At 40.7% G+C, this 25,048-nt stretch overlaps 1 protein-coding gene across 1 annotated transcript in view; it reads right to left on the reverse strand.

Moving 5' to 3' along the window:
• Positions 1-25,048, reverse strand: part of IGF2R (insulin like growth factor 2 receptor) — a 291,000-nt gene that overhangs the window by 90,738 nt on the left and 175,214 nt on the right. The window contains exons 23-30 of the mRNA XM_075339578.1: positions 24,598-24,768; positions 22,783-22,926; positions 20,989-21,170; positions 15,919-16,006; positions 13,194-13,403; positions 7,216-7,346; positions 5,871-5,968; positions 2,246-2,376 (exon numbers count right to left, since the gene is read on the reverse strand). Of these exons, the coding sequence (XP_075195693.1) occupies positions 2,246-2,376; positions 5,871-5,968; positions 7,216-7,346; positions 13,194-13,403; positions 15,919-16,006; positions 20,989-21,170; positions 22,783-22,926; positions 24,598-24,768 (1,155 nt within the window). The remainder of the gene's footprint in view (positions 1-2,245; positions 2,377-5,870; positions 5,969-7,215; positions 7,347-13,193; positions 13,404-15,918; positions 16,007-20,988; positions 21,171-22,782; positions 22,927-24,597; positions 24,769-25,048) is intronic.

The following is a 25,048-nucleotide window of genomic DNA, read 5'->3' on the forward strand; positions in this document are numbered from 1 at the left end:
TGCTATAACATTAGCGTAGCAAAATGTGCATGAGGGTGTCATGTAGAGGTGCTAGAAATAGCTTGTCACCAGTGGGGCACTAATGGAATACAACAGCCAGTTCTATGATGCCACTAAATGGCAGTATTTTGTGCTATCATTATAGCTTATTAAAAACAGAGCAGGAGGGTGTCATGCAGAGGTGCTGCACATAGATTTGCAGTAGTGTGACTAGACAAAAGTACAATAGCCACGTTTAGGATGCCACTAGGTACACTGAGTGTTTGCTAGTATAATGGCTTAGTTTAAAAAAGTTGGAGTGTGCAATGCAGGCAGACGTGCTGCAAATATCTTTACAATAGTGTGAATAGACAAAAGTACAATAGCCACGTTTAGGATGCCACTAGGTACACTGAGTGTTTGCTAGTATAATGGCTTAGTTTAAAAAAGTTGGAGTGTGCAATGCAGGCAGACGTGCTGCAAATATCTTTACAATAGTGTGAATAGACAAAAGTACAATAGCCACGTTTAGGATGGCACTAGGTACACTGACTGTTTGCTAGTATAATGGCTTAGTTATAATGAGTTGGAGTGTGCAGAGGACAGGAGGGTACAGTGCCAGGATTGTGGGTTTGGGTAGAGGAATGGAAGCCTGCCTTTCTATTCCCTCCTAATGGTGAAATGCAGGGAGGAAATCCCTGACCTTTGCTACACAGACGCTGTTGCTGTTTTCAGGAACTGTCACCTATGGCTCTCTGACCCTGCCGGTTTGAGCCCTTAAAAGGACTGCTAGAAAGTGCTCTCCCTAAGCTGTCTAACGCTGTGTATGCAGCGCATACAGCTGTATCGGCGATAGGACTCAGGAGGACGGAGCTGCGACAGTGATGTCTGACACCAAAGACGCAGAAGAGATAATGGCGTCCTGGAGGAAAATGTCCGGTTTTATAATGCAGGGACATGTGACATGGACATCCTATCACACATGCCGTTGCTTCTCTGGCTAAAAGTCCACTTAGCTGTGTGTGTGTCTGGGATTGGCTGACATGCTGGCCCGCCCCACTACACGCGCGCGCTTAGGGAAGGAAGACAAGGAAAAAAAAAAAAAAAAAAGGCGATCGCCATTATAGAAAAAGCAGTGATCTGAAGGCGCTGTTCACGCACACTAGACACTGAAATGTCATAATAGTGTGATTCACAGAGTGACTTACACTATTACAGCAGAAACCAAGCTAGGATTTAGCTGTTTTTTTGCTGCTAGAACCGTTCTCGAACGTTTCTAGAACTATCGAGCTTTTGCAAAAAGCTCGAGTTCTAGTTCGATCTAGAACAGGCCCCAAAATCACTCGAGCCTAGAACTGGAGAACCTCGAACCACGAACCGCGCTCAACTCTAGTTAGAAGACTGTGATTCAAAGGGAATAGAGCTTTTGGAGGATTGCTGCCACGTGAAGTAATCGGTGAAGCGGTGCTGAGGCTCCACTGCGACTCTACAACAGCAATTACAGGATGAAGCTATTGTGTTGTTATGTAATGTAATACAGAAGGAGCGGTGCTAAAGGCTAAGGGTTGTACCGCTTATGCCCATCCCTTATAAGCCCAGAAAGCTCAATCTGAGGGTTGTACTGCTTATGCCCATCCTCTGGCAGACCGGAAACGCTCAATCTACACATGCCCATCCAGTTTAACAACTCAAGACACTGGAAATTGAATAGATGTTCTGCAGGCTAGACAAATTTTCAACCAGGTCCTTATCTATTTAATGGGTAATCTAATCTAATTTCTAATATGTTTGCAATAAAATACAGCCAGGTACTCTGACAATACATCCTGACTGTCTGCTCAGCTGATCTGAACCAGCAACACAGAGCACATCACACAATGACACCTAGCAGGGACAGAGCAGCCCCTAAAAAAAAAAAAAAAAAAGAAGTGTCACTGATGACGCTTTGTTTCAGGGAGTGGGCAGAAGCTATTACAGTGACCAGCATGCACTGGGATTTTCAAACTAAGTGTCTTAGACGGGAAGTAGGAAAACAAATAAAATTAGTTTAGATCACCAAAGTAAATAGATAGGGATTTGGTTGAAAATTTGTTTCGCTTTCAGACTACACATTTTAACTCAGCCCTGGTAGCATTTGAGGAATTGAAGGTATGAATACTTTTGAACACCTCAAGTACATTGGAAATATTAGTAAGTCTTATTTATTTATACACACTAACCCCTTAAAAAAAAAAAAAAAAAAAAAAACAGAAATAGAAAATCTTACCAGGTTCCAGCACTAGAGGCCTGCATACATTGATGCGGAATTTGTCATTTGGATTAGTTATAGAATCCGCTTCCCAGTTTTTATCGTAATGTGACAATGGCGACAGATCATATGATTTTCCAGATGGATCCCTAAAAACAAGTATATCAAATAAAACATTGCAACTAATTCCCATTTGATAACAGAAAAGGGGACATTTACAAAAATCTGATTCACACTATTACAGAAGACCTTAAAAAAAAAAGAAATAAATAAAAAAGTTAAGTCTATGATTGTTGGGAGCAACAATTTTTTTTTTTTTTTTTAACTGGAATTGAGCAATATTCCCTGTCCTTGTTTTAAAACAATCTGACTCTTTTTTCCTATACTTTTACTGTACACCACAAGTTATGCCAGTCTCCCATTAGTGACCTGAAACACAAATACAAACCATAGATGTAGATTATATAAGAATAGTAGAAAATTTCTTGTGAGATCCTAGTGTTCAATTTCATGATCAACGATGACTTCTTTTTATTGTGCCTTGAAAAAGTAGTCATACCAGACTAATTTTTCAGGTTAAACATTTAAACTGAAATGTATTTTATTGAGATTTTATGTGATATACTAACACTAAGTAGCAAGTATTTGTTAAGTGTAAAGATATGATACATGGTTTTCTAAATATTTTAAAAATATAGAAGACAGATATGCATTTGTATTCAGCCCCTATAGTTTGATACTCCTAAATAAAATGAGGAAAAGGGTAACAATGTTATAAACTTTTGCTTTCAGGCTCCATATCTCACCATCCACTACAGTTTTGAGTGTAAGACTACCTTCACTTTATAAACAATCATTTTGGCTATCTCATATATAAATTTGACTTGCAACTATTTAGCATATGATTACTTATGCAGATTCTTGTCATGTCACTGCATTGTTACTGTTTTGCTCCTGGAGGTGGAAAAATCTTTTTCTTCCTGTATACTACAAATTACAACCTGTTCTCACATTCCCAAATATCTTGGAGTGTTATTAGGGTGATTGCCAAGCAAGAGGTCACTGATTCAAATCGAGGAGCAGCCGTGATGATTTCCCAATAAGAGAAACCGCATCATCCACCTCATCAATAGCGGTGTGTCGGTCAAGAAAATTGCCAAAGTGTATCATGTGAGTGCCATGAAAGTTGGAAGAATACAAAATGAAGTCCTATCTATTCAAAAGCCAAGAGGTGGACATGCAAGCAAAATATCAGATTCAATAAGTCGGCTCATCATAAGGTCCTTTTAGTTCTGACACCACAAACACGGCAGTGGAGGTGGCTCGTATGCCTCGAAATAGTGAGATCACAGATGACCATGCAAGGACCATGCAACAAACATTACACAAGTCTGGAATGCAGGAATTAAAAAAGGTGAAGAAGCCTCAACATCAATATCATTAAAAGATTCATTGGCTCAAGTTTGCAAAAAAGTACAAAAGTGGATAGTAGAGGATTGAAAGTGAGTGATTTGGAGCAATGAGACGAAAGCCAATAGAGTATGCTCTGATGTGTGCAAATGGGTCTGGAAAAAGTCAGGGGAAAAAGGGCTAACAGATTGAGAAATTGAACTGTTAAGTTTGTTGGAAGAATCCTGATGATATGGGGATGTTTCAAGGCCAAAGGCGTTTTATACTTGACAGAAATGAAGGGTGGCCTCAATGCTGAGCTATATGCGAGTATCCTACAAGATGAACTACTAGTTATACTCTAGTACTATGGGTATGAAAAGTTTGCAGATATGCTACCAAAACATGCTCAATAAGGAATCAAGAATCTAAAACATTCTAGCAATTCATTCATTAATTGTGCTATGTGATTATGAACACAGTGCGATTTCAAAGCAGAATCGCAGAACGTTTCCAATATAAACAAAAAATTAAGTTATTACTTTAGATGCACCAATTTTTTTTTTTTCGGAGATACATGCCACTAGTTTAAAGTGGTTGTCCACAACTTTAACATGCATGGCACATACATAGCATAGGTAATCAATGTCTTATCGGTGATAGGTGAGACTCCCAGCGAGCAACTATTCTCGGTGTTGGCGGCATCCACCAGAATGGCCCTGTCACGGAGCTGTAGAACACAGCTTCATTAACTGTATAGTGGCGGCGGCCAGGTACTGCACATTCGCAGAATTTCATTCCAAAGCTGCAGACACTATTCCTGCGAAGGAGCAGCTGATTGGTGGGTGCCGGAAGTTACATAATCACCGATCAGACATTGATGAACCTATGAGTAAAATACTAAGGGTAGTTACACACTGAAGACGCGTTGATGCATACGCTATTACAGCATTTTATTTGTAAAATCAGATTTCCTATGTACAAGATTTTACAAGCAATAAAGAAAAATCTGTTAATTGAGCTGGACTCTCTCATTTTACTTATCTCTAACCCTAGGCCATGGCAGAGCCTCTGCACGTGCTCTGAACGGAAAGTGGATAGAAGTAATGGTGAGCTGGACTTTTCTTTTTAGAGTGATGACCTATCCTAAGGATAGACCATCAACGTTAGTCATGGACAACTACTTATTCATTTTTTATTTTTTTTTTCAATTGAAAGAATATAATATTATTACTTAAATAAAATAAAAAAAAGTATCACGGATAATACAATTGAATACCAGGATCTCAGAGTGCATACATTTTCAAAATGATTATATGTATATTTAGATATATTTACATAATCTAGATCTGTGTCTTCTATTTGTTTGACGTCACTAACGGGGAACATATTTCCTTTTAAATGGATTTGCTGGCATTTGAATTTCATATTACGATTAAGATTGGACAGTGGAAATACATCAGACATATCTGGCCAACCTGCTATGTTGATTTTTTAATGGATATTCAAATAAACTGATAATATTTTGAATTGGCATTTCCGGACAACTTTTCTTAGGATTGTGATTTGCGTATATGACGCGGTAGTGGAAAGATGAATTGGTGAGCTAATCTATCTTACGTTTGTTGATTTGCATTGCAATAATACTACATTATGATTGAATAAATATTTTCCAGTCATATACATACATAGATAGAGAAAATAAGTCATGTCATTAGACACCAAATGTACATTGTCTGAAAAGTCAGTGGGAATGGTCATAATTTATATATTATAGTCTGCTCAGTAGGGATCAATGTATAGTCACTTATTTACGGGATAATTAAAATGAATAAATCATTATAGGACTGTCACAGTTACACAATTAGTGGCACCCCTAGCAATTCACTGGATTAAAGTGATGTAGTTCGTAAAGCTGTTCTTTTTTAATACTTTCTTGCATAGCAGTACCACAGGCCAGTCGGCTGTGTAGGGAACGCCACCGAACTCAATTACCGTAGGTCATCCCAAGCACAGGGGTCTGATCCGTCAAATCAAAGTGATGGCTTATTCCTGCATCTCTAAGCCATGACTACGAACTTGTTCTCCATAAGAACAGCAGTGAGACTTGGAACAAGATGCAAGTAATGTTTATGTACTGTGGTTAGTACTGGGGTCAAAGCACAAAGTTTGTGAATGAGAAGTCAATAAGATGTTTATCACGTCAATAAGAAATTCTGATTTTGCTTTCTGACGACAACAAGAAAAGCCTTACTTGAAGGAGCAGTCAATAGGTTTGAAAGGTAGACAGGCCAACGGTGTACCCCACTGGAATTTATATATACAGTCTGGCGTTTCTTTCAGAAATACAGGCTGAAATAAAGAAAATAAAATGTAATTTTGTATCTCAACTTCTCTCAGTGCAACCTCTAATCAGCCGCTTAGCAGGTACTGTATGTGCTCATTTACACTAGTGTGAATAGGTGTCATAAATGATCTGAGTATTATTCCAGTTATCAGAAAACAACAACATTCTCCAAAACTTCCAAACCAGCTGCGAAACGTTGGCATAACAATCAGGACCGGCATATACGTTGGGTTGTTGGACAAGATGGCCTGGCATCCTATAACAAAGCATTTTCTGCATATAGTGCACTTCCTGAAGGAGCATTATGGACGAGATCTGCACCTCCTTCACATTGGATAGAGATCAGTTCAGTAAGACAGGGTAAGTATTTAACAAGTACAAACACCTATTCATTGCTACCTGCTTGTTCACACGTTGCATTTTAGTAGAGTTTTTTTACCGCAACAGTGGCGTGAAAAAAAATGCAGCGTTTTACAATACCAGCAAAGTATCTGAAATCTCATGCACACGCTGATTATTTTTTCCATGCAGATATGAACCTTCATGGTGTTTTTTCAGATGTTTTTCAGCATTCTTTTGCAGCATTTTTAACCCATATAAATGACTGAGAAATAAATGCAAGTAAAAACACAAAAACCGCCTGCAAAAACACACATTTTATACAGCTTCTTTCCTGCCAACACTGTAAACGTGAGCACAGAGCCTTAAGTCCACTTTACACACTGAGAACTGAGAACTTCTAGCGATCCCACCAGCGATCTTGACCTGGCCGGGATTGCTGGAAAGTCTCTAACAGTCGCTGGTGAGCTGTCAAACAGGCAGATCTTGCCAATGACACAGCAGCGATACAGACCTGCAGAACGACCTCGCTGGAGAAAGAACGGTAGCACGCCTATGCGCTGGTCGCTAACGATGTCATTATAACTGTGTCAAACACACCGACGCATGCTGCGCAGCAGGAAACAAAAGGACCAAAGAATGGTCCTGAATGACTTGTAGCGATCAGCGACCTCACAGCGGGGGCCAGGTCGCTGATGCGTGTCACACACTGCAACGTCGCTGGGGAGGTCGCTATTACGTCACAAAACCAGTTACAACCATATCGCTAGTGATGTTGCAGTGTGTAAAGGGGCCTTTACAAAGGCTTTACACTGCTTAAAAACAAATGTGGCACCTGCTAAACTCTTAAAAGGAAGAACAAATCACAATCTTTGTCTGTTTTCTGTACTTCCACTAGATAAACTACACAAACCTTTCCTTCTGTCTTGTTACAATAAAAGATGAGAAGAGTTGAGCGATTATATTTATTGTGGCAGAGCGCTCCACCGGTGTAATTTATCATAATGATTCCATCTTCATATACCAACTCTTGATTCGCCAAACCTAATAATGGATAATGATAAAACAAAATATAACTTCCAAAGACAAATAGAGAAAGTCAGAAATTTCCTTCAATCCAAATTCTACTTGGATATAGTGGGTGTCCCAGATAACTTCATTATTACTTAAAGAATGAAATGTATACCCTTATCCATGTCCTTATTTTAACAGGACCTATTACTTGCCATAATTTATTTTTTATCAGGTATTAATATAACATGTGCACATGAAAAACAATCCCAGATTCAGGAGAACAGAGGCATTTACACCATGCAAAAAAAAACAATTGTTGTAAGTGACAGATCCTCTTTAAAGGAAACCGGTCACTTTGAAAATTCAGTCCAATCTGAAGCAGCATACTATAGAGCAGGGGGAGCGGAGTACATTGTTAGATAGCTTGGTGAAAAAAGATTTAGGATAACATGAGTTTTAATCATTTAATCCTCTGCTCTTTTGGGGATTCTCAGTGCAGTGGGCAGTCCAATCAGTGATTGACAGCTTTATTTGTATAAAGGTGGTGTCACACACAGCGACAACGACGTCGCTGCTACGTCACCAATATTCTGTGACGTTGCAGCGACGTCCCGTCGCTGTGTGTGACATCCAGCAACGAGCTGGCCCCTGCTGTGAGGTCGCCGCTCGTTGCTGAATGTCCAGCTTCATTTTTTGGTCGTCGCTCTACCGCTGTGACACACAGATCGCTGTGTGTGACAGCGAGAGAGTGACGAAATGAAGCGAGCAGGGAGCAGGAGCCAGCATCTGGCAGCTGCGGTAAGCTGTAACCAAGGTAAACATCAGGTAACCAAGGTGGTTACCCGATATTTACCTTCGTTACCAGCCTCCGCCGCTCTCACGCTGCCATACATGACATATATCATAGGATCCAATTCAAAGTATTTGTTCTCACCCACAAAGCTCTCCACAGTGCGGCACCCCCCTACATCTCCACCCTCCTCTCTGTCTATCACCCCACCCGTTCTCTACGCTCTGCAAACGACTTTCGACTAACATCCACACTAATTCGAACCTCCCACTCCCGGATCCAAGACTTCTTCCGAGCTGCACCAAACCTCTGGAACGCTCTAACCCAAGAAGTTAGGACAAATCACAACTTACTCAGCTTCATGCGCACCCTAAAGACGCATCTTTTTAGGGCGGCCTATCACACTACCTAATCAGATTCGTTTCACATAGTCCCTCTACAACTTCTCACAACATAACCACATCAAACTCCATGGCACCCAAATGCATCCCAAGTCTCTGGCCAACTGGTCCAGGAAACCATCCCCCATTTCCGTGAGATGGCTGGATTGTCATTGTAAATAAGCACTTGTACCTTGCCCCCCCCCCCATATCTCATTGTAGATTGTAAGCTCTCACGAGCAGGGTTGTTTTTCTTTACTATTTTTTCCCTCTAAATATTGTATTTTCTGTAACTGTTACTTGTTTCTATAATATCCTCCTGAATTGTAAAGCGCTGCGGAATATGTTGGCGCTATAGAAGATTATTATTATTATTATTATTAGAAGAGAAGACCGGGTTTATGCCGCGCTAAAAACCACTGATGCGTGTAAATTAAAAGATTTCCTTTTTATTTGACAGTTCCTACGCATTTCAGAGACATCCGTCTCCTTTCTCAGGAAAAATTCAATATGATTTCTTTTCCTGAGGAAGGAGACGGATGTCTCTGAAAAGCGTAGGAACTGTCAAATAAAAAGGAAATCTTTTAATTTGCACGCATCAGTGGTTTTTAGCGCGGCATAAACCCGGTCTTCTCTTCTACCTGTGTCATACTATATGAGCGGGAGATCTCCCGCTGCCTCCTGCAGCCTTCACCAGCCTGCCTCAGCCTCCAGCACCGCTCCAGAGCTGCCCCCACCTCCCCTGGACCCTGCAGTATATAATCCGTATATTCGGATTAGAAGACACATCCCCTTTATAAGACACACAAAAGTGCGTCTTATAAAGCAAAAAATTAGCTAATCTACAACTCTATGTCAGACCATTGGCATTTTAGACAACCAATAATGTGCATTCATCAACTAGAGCCTAGTTGATGGTCCATTGACACATCTTTCATGTATGAGATCTTTAGGTCTCCTTGCAGTAAGCTTACATCCATTGAAAATTAGGGAAAGAAAGCTGAAAATTAGGTAAAGAAAATTCAACAAACATCTCTGCGAAGGACGTATGAATCAAGCCGCATACAAGGTTATCCTAGAAAAACCGTTTCTTTGTTCCCCAACTCTGAGGACTGGTTTTCCCAGCAGGACAATGCGCCATGCCACACAGCTAGGTCAATCAATATGTGGATGAAGGACCACCACATCAAAACCCTGTCATGGCCAGCCTAATCTCCAGACCTGAATCTCATTGAAAACCTCTGTAATGTAATCAAGAGGAAGTTGGATAGTCACAAACCGTCAAGCAAAGAAAAACTGCTTAAATGTTTGCACCAGGAGTGGCATAAGGTCACCCAAAAGCAGTGTGAAAGAATGGTGGAAAGAATGCCAAGACACATGAAAGTGGTGATTAAAAATCATGGTTATTCCACAAAATATTGATTTTTGAACTCTTCCTGAGTTAAAACATTAGTATCGTTGTTTCTAAATGATTCTGAACTTGTTTTCTTCGCATTATTTGAGGTCTAAAAGCAATCCATTTTTTTGTTATTTTTGACCACTTTTCATTTTCGGAAAATAAATACAAAATTAATTGCTTGGAAATTCGGAGACATGTCAGCAGTTTACAGAATAAAAGAAAAATGTACTCAATTTTACTCAAAAATATACCTATAAAAGGAAAAAAAAAAACCCAGAAAAACTGACAATTTTGCAGCGGTCTAATATATAAATATATATATATATTATATATATATATATATATATATACATATATATATATATATATATATATATATATATATATATATATACATATACATATATATATATATATATATATATACATATATATATATATATACATATATATACACAAATATTATTAATTATATAAAAAGAATATATATAATATTTTTTTTTATAATATATATATATATATGTATGTGTATATATATTAGAAGGTGGCCCGATTCTACGCATCGGGTATTCTAGAATTTACGTATTGTGTAGTTCATGTATGATTTTTGTTATATATATATAGATGTTGTTGTGTGTAGTTACCAAGTGTTTGTGTAGGGCGCTGTACATGTTCTGGGTGTTGTCTAGGTGTGGCGGGGGGTGAGAGCGGTGTTGTATGTGTGTTGCGTTGTTTGTGGAGCGCTGTGTGTCTGTAGCGTTGTGTGTGTGTGTGTGTGTGTGTGTGTGTTGCGCGGCTTGTGTGGGTGTGGTGTGTTTTGGGGGAGGTATGTTTTGTGCAATGTCTGTATATTTATGTATGCCGCGGCGTTTGTGTGTTGGGTGTTGTGTGTGTGCAGCGTTGTCTGTGTGTGAGGGTGTCTGTGTAGGATGGTGTTTGTGGTTCCCAGTGTATGTGTGGTGTGTGTGTGTGTGTGTGTGTGTGTGTGTGTGTGTGTGTGTGTGTGTGTGTGTGTTGGGGGGAGGTGTGCACCTCCCATCGTGCTCCATCCCCCATGCTGCGCACCCCCCATCGTGCTCCATCCCCCATGCTGCGCACTCCCCATCGTGCTCCATCCCCCATGCTGCGCACTCCCCATCGTGCTCCATCCCCTATGCTGCGCACTCCCCATCGTGCTCCATCTCCCATGCTGCGCACTCCCAAACGTGCTCCATCTGCCATGCTGCGCACTCCCAAACGTGCTCCATCCGCCATGCTGCGCACTCCCAAACGTGCTCCATCCCCCATGCTGCGCACTCCCCATCGTGCTCCATCCCCCATGCTGCACCAGCATCAGCCTCTCTGCCCCCAGCATCAGCCTCTCTCCCCCAGCATCAGCCTCTCTCCTCCCAGCATCAGCCTCTCTCCTCCCAGCATCAGCCTCTCTCCTCCCAGCATCAGCCTCTCTCCTCCCAGCATCAGCCTCTCTCCTCCCAGCATCAGCCTCTCTCCTCCCAGCATCAGCCTCTCTCCTCCCAGCATCAGCCTCTCTCCTCCCAGCATCAGCCTCTCTCCTCCCAGCATCAGCCTCTCTCCTCCCAGCATCAGCCTCTCTGTCCCCAGCATCAGCCTCTCTCCTCCCAGCCTCAGCCTCCCCCAGCATCAGCCTCTCTTCTCTCAGCCTCCCCCCTCCAAGCCTCCCTCCTCCCAGCCTCCCCCAGCATCAGCCTCCCCCTCCCTGCCTCCCCCAGCATCAGCCTCCCCCTCCCAGCCTCTCCCAGCATCAGCCTCTCGCCTCCCCCAGCATCAGCCTCTCTCCTCCCAGCCTCCCCCAGCATCAGCCTCTCTCCTCCCAGCCTCCTCCAGCATCAGCCTCTCTTCTCCCAGCCTCCCTCCTCCCAGCCTCAGCCTCTCTCCTCCCAGCCTCCCCCAGCATCAGCCTCTCTCCTCCCAGCCTCCCCCAGCATCAGCCTCTCTCCTCTCAGCCTCCCCCAGCATCAGCCTATACCCTCCCAGCCTCCCCCAGCATCAGCCTACCCCAGCATCAGCCTCTCTCCTCCCAGCCTCCCCCAGCATCAGCCTCTCTCCTCCCAGCCTCCCCCAGCACGCCGTGCTCCTCTGCCGACATTCACAGATCCGATCGCATACACTCTCACACACACACACTCACACATCAGAACACACTCACACACATCCGATCGCATACACTCACACACACACTGACGATATCGCACATACGCGCTGACACAATCACAACATCCGGAGATACCACATGCTTCTGGCCATGTGATCCTCCGGCAGGTCCTGGAAGGTCACTGCACAGGATCGCCGCCGAGAAGCAAGCGATATCCCAGGATGTTGTGAGTGTGTGGATGCGATGTGATGTGTGTGTGAGGTGTGTGTGAGAGCGAGTGTGATCTGATGTGTGTGTGTGATCTGATGGATGTGTGTGTGTGTGTGTGTGTGTGTGTGTGTGTGTGTGTGTGTGTGTGTGTGTGTGTGTGTGTGTGTGTGTGTGTGTGTATGTTCCGCCGCTGCAGGACCTTGATGCGCTGGTAACTATGCTACCATGGTTACCAGCGTAATCCGTCCCCCGCTCGCACAGGAGCCCACACCAGCATACGGCAGCAACCCCAGCAATGCGAGGGTATGTGTCGGCTGGGTTGGCGGCGTACGCTGATGTGGGCTCCCGGGGGTACAGTACTCACCTGGGAGTCGTGGCTCAGTGTCGGTTCGGGGAATGCGGGGGGCGGGGCCAGAGCGAGCGTGAATTGCGTGAGGGGTGCGGGGCGTGGCAGAGTTGCCAATGCGTGCAGGGTGCCGGGGCGAGAGGCCAATCCGTGTGGGGGGCGGAGCCTGGGCGAGCGGCCGGCCAATCCGTGTGGGGGCGGAGCCTGGGCGAGCGGCCAATCCGTGCGGGGGGCGGGGCCATGGCGAGCCCAGCGGCCAATCAGCTTTGTGTCACCGTAAGGACACAATTTTGGAGCAAGACAGACTGTCAGACAGACAGACAAATATATATATATATATATATATATATATATATATATATATATACACACATACATACATACATGTATATATACACACACACACACACACACACACACACACACACATACATATTGGGAATCAGCAATTATGTCAACCATTATCTCCTCAGAGGAGAAAAGAACAAAGCAAAAATAGGTTTCTATCTACATTCCTGCTACTATGTGTTAAAATGTACCATTTATAAGGTCCAACGTAAAAGATAGCCTTTACACAATGCTTTATTATGTGTGCAATTGTGCAATTATGTTGAATGTGTCTTGTTTTATGAAACCTACCTGCTAAAATTCCTGTGTTACCCTTAACTTGGCAGGAGGACACCGTTGTCCCATTTGGTGCCTGGGATGAACACACAGATTCAGAGATTCCTCCACAAACTTTGAGCTGGTATTTATATTCAATAGTTGCCACTTCTATAACCTTTTCTCCAAGTGGCCGCAGGTCATAGACATAGTCATACTTTGGGTCTTTAACCTGGCAGTTGGCACCTGTATAAAGCAGAACATATTACTTGAAGTGGACATGACCTTTGTTTTACTTAAAGGGAACCTGTCAGGTAATTTGTGTGTTCTAACCTAGTAGCAGTGTGATGTGTGGCCTAGTGACCCCTTCCTACCCATCCTTGTGTTGTAATATTGTGTCATGTGCATGTATAAAAATATGGTTTTATTACTTATGTGTACCCTATGTAAATGAGAAGGGCTCTAGCTCCATGGGCGTCGCATCGCCCTGTGGGCGTGATACCATGGATTTACATGAGCGACGTCCCTATCGCTCCTTGAGATCCCGCACATGCGCACTTACCATTCCCGCAGCCTTGTTATCCGGGTGCTTGCTTCTCGTCTTCAGACGCGCACTATGCTTGCTCAGAAGACTACTGCGGTTCCAGTCATGAGCAGAGCGCGTCTCAAGCCGAGAAGCAAGCACCCGAGTAACGAGGCTGCGGGAATTGTAAGTGCGCACACATGGGATCTCAAGGAGCGACGGGACGTCGCTCATGTAAATCCATGATATCACGCCCACAGGGGCGTAATACCATGGAAAACATGCAAACGCCCACAGCGCGAAGCGACGCCCATGTGGCTAGAGCCCCTGCTCATTTGCATAGGGTACACATAAGTAATAAAACATTTTTATACATGCACATTACACATTATTAGAACAGAGGGATGGGTAGGAAGGGGTTACTAGGTCACACATCACACTGCTACAAGGTTAGAACACATAAATTACCTGACAGGTTCCCTTTGAATGTATTTTTCATGAAATAATCATTCTGGAGCATCGTTGCTTAGAATTTTGTAGTGTGCCATTATACCTCCAAGAAACGTATCAATAAATTGACAGGTGGACATCATAATTTTCCTGCACAGTATAAACGCCCCCCAAAATAGGCCGAACCCCCTGTTACTGTGTGGTCATCTAATGTTTATGGGATTTTGCCAACACTCCCAGGCACACTATGTGGACCCTACCCGGAGCGTTTATTCCACAAATACAATTATCAGCCAAAACATGAGGATTAATGGCAGGTCACTTAAAAAATAGGGAATAATTGTGATGATACAATATTACATCTGTATACTCATACACATGGGTGTGACCAGCCTATATGTACAGCCTTAAAGGGGTATTCCCATCTCCAGCATCCAATCCCAATATGCAGTAGGTGTAGTAATAATAATAATAATATTGGCAAATACCTTTAATTAGAAATGTAGGATAATTTTTCTGATTCACTATGTCACTAATATTAGCAAATACCTCCAATTAGAAATCTAGCATAGTTCTCCTGATACACTTTTCTTACCTCATGTTCAGGGCATTGCAGGAACTTAGATAGCCATGGTTACGACCACTAGCAACTAACTAGATGCGGGATCATAACCATGGATACCTAAGGTCCTGCAATGCCCTGAACATGAGGTAAGAAAAGTGTATCAGGAGAACTATGCTAGATTTCTAATTGGAGGTATTTGCTAATATTAGTACACCTACTACATAATAGGATAGGATCTTGAAGATGGGACTACCCCTTTAAGTATGGCTGACACTGCTTCTATAATAATTAAATTATCAATGAAGGATAAGAGAGGTTAATTTCCACATTTTAATTGATATCTATGTGTGAGACAGATATTGGGCATGGTTTTCTGTATAAAACCAGACACTATCCACTTGCACATTGAACAATTCCCAAAAAATATTGCAACCAGAAGATAAATTGTATGCACTGGTTTAAAAATGAAGAAAAGAAGAACAAAAAAATATATAACAATAATCAAAATAAATAAAAAATTTAAGAGCAATATAAATAAAAAGAACCACACCCAATCACCAACAAGTTTGACATATCACAAGTGACATTTAGTAATGTGGGAAATAACGGACAGTGCGGAAAAACAGGGCTCCATACATTGATTAGTGACTGCTGCTGAAAAAGTCAGCTCATTAACTTCAAACTAGTGGACAACACTTGACTTTTCTTTCAGCGCTCTCTCATGTACTTTTTTAATATGCAGTTCAAGTATGCAAATGTTATTCCTTATGCAGAAAACCTTTTAAAGGAAATCTGTCAGCAGGTTTTTTTTATTATGCCATCTAAGAGCAGCATGATGTAGGCAAAGAGATTTTGAATCAAACAATGTATCACTTAGATTACTGGCTGCAGCCGTTCTGACACAATCTGAACTTTTAGCTTTAGTTATGTAGCGGAGCCCAGGGAACTGCCCCTGTCCACACCAGGCTCTCAATAGACATTATACTTTGTTAGGTGTCAATCACAGGAGGGGGTGTGCTGGACTACTGTGCATGAGCCAGCTAGACCTAGCAATGATAATCACCAAGTGATAAGGCCTTCAGTTTTAGTAAATAACAGCATGGAGCTTAATAAGAGAGGCATAGTTGATTTCTGTTTTTTAACCCCTCCAGCATGCTGACTTCAGCTTATATAGCAAAAACCTGCTGACATCTTCCCTTTAACACGAATTAACAAATTCCTACCTTTTGCTCTAACAACAGGGCAAGCCTCAGAAGTTCTCCATAAGAAGATATATTCACAGCCGTCTAGCTCTTGAAACAATGGAGACCCCTGTTAAAAAAAATAAAATTATAGTAAAACAAGTAGAATGTAATGGAATTACATGGACAACCCCTTCTTAAAATGTTTAGTCCACCATGCAGAATAGCGATGGGCAAATTAACAATTAAATCACTGGAAAAGTTCCTCAAATCGAGGAACATTTCACTGGTGAAGAATACATGACTCGTCCATAATCTGGTCTTTTGTATAATAGCGTATGGATGCATAACTTAGACAATAAAAAAACACAGAAGAACCAACGCCTTTGAAATGTGTTGAACGCGAAGGATGTTATCAATACCATAGATTGCAAGAAGAACAAACAAATCAATTTTGGAACAAATCAAGAAAGACATGTCACTCGAAGCAAGGATCACCAAGGTACGACTTGCCTACTTTAGACACATCATACAAAGATGGCAATCTGGAGAACGACATCATGGTTGGAAGAATAGAAGGAACAAGGCGAAGAGGAACACCAGTAACCCCATTGCTTCATAGAGTCAAGAAAATGGTGAAGAAGACCCCTGGTGGACCTATCTAGGTTTGCACAAGATCGATCTATCTACAGAGCGTTCCTCCATCAAGGTGCCATGGCTAGAGATCAAGCTGAATGCCGTTAAATAAAATAATACCAAAAATAAACCTTATACTGTGCTGCATCGCTCACACTTCGTAAGTAACATCGTAGAGACCTAGAGCCAACATCGTTTAAACGGCACTAATGTGGGAACATAGCATAAGGTGGGGTTTTTTTTTTTATCTAAGATCGGGGGCACTATAGAATTTAAGAAGATTTGTCCAAGTAGTGGACACCCCTTCTACATTAAATACTTTCACAGCAATGTCAAGTGCCATAGTTATCACACATTCTAAGTACTACATATTTTTGCTGCTATGCTTAACCCATTGAGGTTGCATAAAAGCAATTTTTTGTTTCAAAAAGTACAAAGTTCGATAGCTGCAGGGTATAAAAGTACGACGGCTACCAAGTCTTAATAAAGCAGTCCAGTGATATCTGATATACTGTATTATGTCGAGTGCAAATTCTGAGATAGTGACTCAGAACACATCGAAAGGCATAAAGCACTAGAAAAATCATATTGATTGTGTTGAAGTTGGTAAAAGTTGGTTGCAGATATAATAAGAGCTATATATAAACGAAACTGACCACATATGATAATTAGGAATTATCAATGGGATTCCAATATAAAAATATTGAAGCTATTGCTCATAATCAAAAAGCAAAATGAATCACTGGGAGGATAGCATGAAAAATAATGCTCGCCGGTGTTGAGGCGGCAAGTGGGAGCAGACCAAAAATAAAAGGTAATTATAAAAATGTGAATCACGACAGTTATTTGCGTCTGTTCCAGGTTTTCCTTATTTAAAGATGAGAGCCATTTGAGGTGATAATTTTATTTTGGAATTGGTAATCCTGTCAATTAGGTGTGATACACCTCTCCAGAGACACTTTATCCTCGGGCAGCTCTAGAGGATGTGAATTAATGTTCCTCTCTCATTGCAATTCCTCCAACATAGTGAAGAATTTTTCGGATCAATTTGATGTAATTTCGAGGAAGTGAAGTACCAATTTGTGATGACCTTGTAAAAGGACTCATGTAATATTGCAGAAATGTTTGAGGAAAATATTGCTTTAAGGCTAGATTGACAATTTTCTACTGTGAATTCTTTATTTAGTATTTTCCCCCATTTCTCTATATATCTTAAAGTATTTGGTTTAGAGTCATTATTCACAAATCAGCTGTTCTCTGTGTCAAAGGAAGATGTATGTCAGACGTGCCGAGTTGAGGAACTGCACAGCAGAGCTCTGTCAACGGTACAGTGGCTTTGACAGGTCACTGCATATCTACTCTTTATTTGAATCAATAGGGAACGGATGTACAGGACCTGGACCAAACCCCTATTCCGATGTTAAAGCTGTCTTCAATTCAGAACAATCAGCCGATCGGCAGGGGTGATGAGTACTCCCGCAAAGAGACATTGAGGACTTATGATAAGGATAGGCCATCAATATAAAAGTCCCAGATAAACCCTTTAAGTAATATTTATTTTCCGATTTTATGGCATCCCTTGCCCCCATTACCACATTTTCTTATTTTCAAATGCAACCTCTATAAATTACCAACAAATACGTAATAAAAAAATAGATGTTATTGATGAAACTTACTTTTAGCTGTTAAATCTAGAAAAGTACATTCTTTGTAAAATGCAAAAATTGATTTGTAACAGTGGAAATCATTCCTATTGCTTACAATCTCTTTTGCTACTGTATATTACAATTGTGGAAAATATACAGTCATATGAAAAAGTTTGGGCACCCCTATTAATGTTAACCTTTTTTCTTTATAACAATTTGGGTTTTTGCAACAGCTATTTCAGTTTCATATATCTAATAACTGATGGACTGAGTAATATTTCTGGATTGAAATGAGGTTTATTTTACTAACAGAAAATGTGCAATCCGCATTTAAACATAATTTGACCGGTGCAAAAGTATGGGCACCTCAACATAAAAGTGACATTAATATTTTGTAGATAGTCCTTTTGCAAAAATAACAGCCTCTAGTCGCTTCCTATAGCTTTTAATGAGTTCCTGGATCCTGGATGAAGGTGTATTTGACCATTCCTGTTTACAAAACAATTCCAGTTCAGTTAAGTTTGATGGTCCCCGAGCATGGACAGCCCGCTTCAAATCATCCCACAGATTTTCAATGATATTCAGGTCTGGGGACTGGGATGGCCATTCCAGAACATTGTAATTGTTCCTCTGCATGAATGCCTGAGTAGATTTGGAACGGTGTTTTGGATCATTGTCTTGCTGAAATATCCATCCCCTGCATAACTTCAACTTCGTCACTGATTCTTGCACATTATTGTCAAGAATCTGCTGATACTGTGTTGAATCCATGCGATCCTCAACTCCAACAAGATTCCCAGTGCCAGCATTGGCCCCACAGCCCCAAAGCATGATGGAACCTCCACCAAATTTTTACTGTGGGTAGCAAGTGCTTTTCTTGGAATGCCGTGTTTTTTGCCTCCATGCAGAACGCCTTTTTGTATGACCAAACAACTCAATCTTTGTTTCATCAGTCCACAGGACCTTCTTCCAAAATGTAACTGGCTTGTCCAAATGTGCTTTTGCATACCTCAGGCGACTCTGTTTGTGGCGTGCTTGCAGAAACGGCTTCTTTCGCATCACTCTCCCATACAGCTTCTCCTTGTGCAACGTGCGTGGTATTGTTGACCGATGCACATTGACACCATCTGCAGCAAGATGATGCTGCAGGTCTTTGGAGGTGGTCTGTGGATTGTTCTTGACTGTTCTCACCATTCTTCTTCTCTGCCTTTCTGATATTTTTCTTGGCCTGCCACTTCTGGGCTTAACAAGAACTGTACCTGTGTTCTTCCATTTCCATACTATGTTCCTCACAGTGGAAACTGACAGTTTAAATCTCTGAGACAACTTTTTGTATCCTTCCCTGAATAACTATGTTGAATAATCTTTGTTTTCAGATCATTTAAGAGTTGTTTTGAAGAGCCCATGATGCCACTCTTCATAGGAGATTCAAATAGGAGAACAACTTGCAAGTGGCCACCTTAAATACCTTTTCTCATGATTGGATACACCTGCCTATGAAGTTCAAAGCTCAATGAGGTTACAAAACCAATTTAGTACTTTAGTAAGTCAGTAAAAAGTAGTTAGGAGTGTAAAAATCAAGAAATTGATAAGGGTGCCCATACTTTTGCACCGGTTAAATTTTGTTTAAATGCGGATTGCACATTTTCTTTTAGCACAATAAACCTCATTTCAATCCAGAAATATTACTCAGTCCATCAGTTATTAGATATATGAAACTGAAATAGCTGTTGCAAAAACCCAAATTGTTATAAAGAAAAAAGGTTAACATTAATAGGGGGTGCCCAAACTTTTTCATATGACTGTATAAATGCCAGTTGGATCGGGAGCTGATCTTAGTTTACAATATTTAGTCATTAGTCATTCCTTGGTCCACAATAGTATTTTTACTCGAAAAAAATAAATAAAAATCGGGAACTATACGTTCAACAAACTTTGCAGACGTGTCAGTAATACAAGCGATTTTAGGAAACTTTCGCAATATATCTTATCAGTGAAATCTGAATATTTCTCCACTTTCACCTCCCCCCTGAACTCAATATTTATTCTGAAAAATCAGCTCAAATATGTATTGCTCAATACAAGATGAACTTCCAGAACAGTGAGTTATCAGTGTCCACCGCATAATGAAGTCTGGAGAGGGAAAAGGTAGGGGAGTGCGGAGCGGGGAGAGGCGGTGACATATGCAGATAAACCGGTCACGGCTACAAGTCTCTAGTAACCTGGATTTACACCTCATTACTGTGGTATATTGTCTTCTACGACTGTGTGCTACCAAACAGGAAAAAGGAACAGGAATTCTTCTGTGCGTATTATTAGGATACAGGAGGTATGAACGCAGCTATTCTCCAACCACTATCTCAGAGAGAACGTAAAATTGGAGAGAGCCTGGAAAGGGCACATCTAGGGAAAAATGCAGGATGAAACTCATATTGAGGCCAGATATAGTATTGTGACTAATATACAGTACATACACATGACAGCTTAGTCTAAAAAGTTGAATCTATAGTTCCCCTTTAAAAACCTGGTGCCCTTTTTTTAATCTTTCTGGTGTAGTTCAGAATAAGTCCCCATTAACTTCCATTGCATTTGGTACACAAGTCATGCTCATCCAAGCGTCCAACTACTCCTTATAAGTACTGAGCACCCGAGCATGGTAGTGCCCGCTCATCACTCTTTGTCACCAAACATCTTTCCTGAATGATCAACTCCCTCTAAACACACATTCAAAAGGCTGAACAGAGTCTGTGGAATAAATTGACGCACACATGACCCCAAAACAAAAAATAAATTGACAATTTTTTTGTAGAAAAGAAATGTAGATACATACTACATTGTGATCACACTGGAAGATAATCCTTGTAGAGTAATGTTTTTTATCAGAACATATGTCCCCACTCAGATAAACTATAGTAAGTGATCCATCATCGGAGGCCTGAGGACTCATCTGGATGTAGCCAAGATTTAGGTTTTTATTGTCTGACGTCTTCATGCAGGACCCAATTGCTCCCCCTACAAACACACAAAATGATAAAGAGTTAAAATTAGACTTTAAATGTGGTACATTCATCAAGACTGGCATTGAATTGTGTGCTGCATTAAGCGTGAGCCTCTTAATGAATTTAGCCCAAATTCCAAATGCTGTGCACCCCCGCCAGGGACTACTGACTGGAGTACATGTTTAATGTAATTTATACCACTTTGGTCACGCCCCAGCTCCAATCACTTTTCTAAAATTTGGCAGAACTGGTCGTGCATAAAAGCGGCAAAAGTCCCATTTTTGTGCAACTTCAAGTTGTGTAAAAACAATGGCAACATTTCAAGGTGTTATGCTTGAATTCTAGTGAAAAAACCCCTTTTTGATGAATCAGGCCCTATGTGTTAAAGGGATCTTATCTGCAACCTCTTTTATATTTAAATCAATATAAACACAACATTTAAAGCTCATACAATGAAGGGACTGTTCCCCAACCTGTTAGCTCAAAGAGAATACAATAATACTCAAAAAAGAAAATAATGTAAGAACCCTTCAGAAATAGAGCAAAACACCAGGATAAAAATCATCATTTTATTTGAAATATATTATAAACATATTTAAATATAAGAGAGGATGTAACAGAAAAATGAGGGACCGGAGATATGGCTCAAAAAATATACTCAGGTAAGTATATACAATGCTGTAAAAACCACAGTGTAATCACACAAATGATAACTCTGAAAAAAAGTAAAATAAATAAATAAATAAATATAGAAATAAATTATATATACATACATATTATATATATATATATATATAAACACGCATACACACAAAGAACTAGAGCAGTTCCAGCATAAATGCCACATGTATTAAATTAAGAGGAAGCATGCGCATGTTTGTGAAATGTATTGCATGTATAGAAATACAAGGTAAAAAGCCACAATCAAAAGGATGCAGCCATGAAGCAAATGTGAACAAGTAAAATAAATGGTCATGTCAGACATGGCCACTAGATGGCATACTAGATCTATATATGAAAAGAGTGCTCAAGAAATGTGAGCAAATGCAATACGTCGTGCCAATAGATCATGTACAGAATGCCCACTATTACAAACAGTCTAAACAAGTGAAAGTGGTCCAGTAATTAAATGTCCCAAATCCCTCCACCATGACGCACGTTTCGCCCAACTGCAGGTTCATTTTTCTGTTACATCCTCTCTTATTTTTAAATGTTTTTTTTAATATTTTTCTAATAAATATTTATCAATTTGCTGGTGGTTTATGGAACTTGGCAACTGCTTCTTAAACAATTCTTCTGCAGTGGACAGCTGGGACATTCAGATGAATCACCGCTCTTTTAACACATGCACAGCCGAAGTAAGAGCGTGAGTACCACAGCTTGGCTTATAGGGGGGGCTCTCTGCTCTGGTTTACACTCGTTCTATAAGCCCTAGTAGGACTAATCGACTATGTTGGGATGCGGCTTTAATAGATATTACACAAAGTATAAATTATTCACATTAAATTATATTTGCTGCTCCTCACCCATCTTCTGACCCATTTACCAAATTAAACACAAGACTACCTCCTAAACTTGGTATAGCCATCAGAACTTAAAGCAAAGCGCACACCTAGCAAACATACCTGAGCATCCACGAATATATGGCAGAGGCTTGCAGACGTTGAGATAAAACGTTCTTTTTCTTGCTTGGTCAGATATATCAACTGCAGTCCATGGTTCACCATCACGACTAAGATCACTTAGATCATATTCATTTCCATCAGAATCTACAAAAATAGATTTAAAATAAAAATAAAAAAAAGAAAGATTAAAATGAAAAAAATTAAAGAAACAAAACCTAACTGTCCCTGTAATCTTTCGAATGAGTCCTCAAGCTCTGCTTTTGACTTTGTTTTATTTCTAACTCCCCATGGAGACATCCTTGTGACTTCATTTCGCTCTCCCTCTGTATGGCTAAACTACATTTTCCATGAGACAGCTGTATGTGTCCCACAGCTCACACTCTCCCACCTTCTGTGGCTGCCCTGTCAACCTACGAAGCACCATTCTGAGACTGATATAGTGTCAAGAGCGATAAATCAGTGTACATACCGTTTCTCCTTTGTAGCATTTCTCCCGCTTCACCTAGAATATACTACTCTCCTGACACTCTTTTGCAGTCAGTAATGTTACATCTGTTGATCTGTGGAATGACTAGCACCATCACCTTTCACCAAAGTTACTAACTGATAAGATTACTTGTTCTGTGAGGAGACTGCAATGTTTCTGTGCCCTTCCTTCTCTCCCTCCCCATGCACATCTCCAGTTACAGTAAACTTAAGGAAGACAGGCCACACTCCCCACGAGATCAACATTAAGAGCCCACGCAAAACTGTTAAAGAGGACCAACCACCAGGATTTTCCTATGCAAACTTAAGCCAGTGCTATGCTGGTGCTATCATGCTGGTTCTATATATACCTTTAGTTATGAGATCAGGTGTATACTTTCTGAAATATAGGCAACTTAAGTTTGTACAATGCACTATTATTTGATGAGAGGTGCAACGGAATATCTAATAGGTGGGTGGGGTTTTGCTAGTTATTCCCACCCCTGTCTGCCTGCCCTTCCTTTCTCCTTCCTCCCCCTGTAATAACAGAGACAGGTGGAGGAAGGATAGGCAGGCAGAAAAGGGTGGGAATAACTAGCAAACACTGAGTCACCTATTATAGTACATTGCACCTAGAATCAAATAACAGTGCCTTTCACAATCTTTACTTGCCTATATTTCAGAAAGTATACATCTAATCTCACAACTAAAGGTATATTTAGAATCAGCATGATAGCGCCAGTATAGCACTGGCTTTATTTTATATATGAAAATCCTGGTGGTTGGTCCTCTTTAAGAAACCCATTCAAAGCACAGAGAGGGTATGTCTATGTGGTGCTTTGAATAGACAGTAGAAGGAAAGAAGGCAATGGACACCACATACCTATACAGTTCAGATACTGACCAGAATTTTAACAGCAAGCAAATTATGAAAACTTCTTAAAGTTATGATTATGTTTTAATAATTGGTGTGCTTCAAAAACCCATCTAAAGACAGACATATCAACAGATTTCATATTACAAACTGCAAATGTTATAAAAAGAGAAAATGTCTAAAACCTGGTTTCCATACTTTGGAAATCAATGTTGCTATGGCTGTAATTCTTTGAGAATGTTTTCATACATAATATTAAAATATACATTTCAATATTATCATCTAGACTACTAACATGCTTTTTTTTATTTTAGGATTATAGACCAATTCTGACGTCGATATTCAATGTAAGTACACCAGCCTCATCAGGGTCAAGAGATCAATTTAATAACGTATGTGGTTTGTATTGTGAAATCTTATGACAGATTTGCTAAAACAATAAATTAATTAACAACCTTCAAAAGATGTGCTCTAACCTGTAACTTGGCAGTCAACTGGGGCCGGGGAACATGCCATGGCCGTTTCAAAATCAAAAAAAGTGTGATACAGTTGTGTTTCAGAATTAATCTCTTCTCGGTTAAACAAAAGGCGGCCTGGATATAGATCATCATTACACACAAAATTTATTGTAAAGTTGTTTCCAGACCCTGTAATATAGAAAGAAAAGGATTTTTTTTAAAAAAACAGTGATGTGAAATGTGAAGTCTAGGAGGCATCGGTTCATTTTTCCAGCAATGACCAGGTTCAAGTCACTGTCGTCTTTAAGGCCTAAGGCCTTGTGCACACTAGGCGTTTTTGCCGCGTTTTTAGCGGCGTTTTTTACCGCGTTTTTGTGCTGAAAACGCAGTGACATTGCTTCCCCAGCAATGTCAATGGGTTTTCAGAAGTGCTGTCTGCACACAGCGTTTTTTTTTTAGCTGCGTTTTT

This window comes from Anomaloglossus baeobatrachus, chromosome 3 (assembly GCF_048569485.1).
Source record: "Anomaloglossus baeobatrachus isolate aAnoBae1 chromosome 3, aAnoBae1.hap1, whole genome shotgun sequence".
In the NCBI taxonomy this organism is placed as follows: Eukaryota; Metazoa; Chordata; class Amphibia; order Anura; family Aromobatidae; genus Anomaloglossus; species Anomaloglossus baeobatrachus.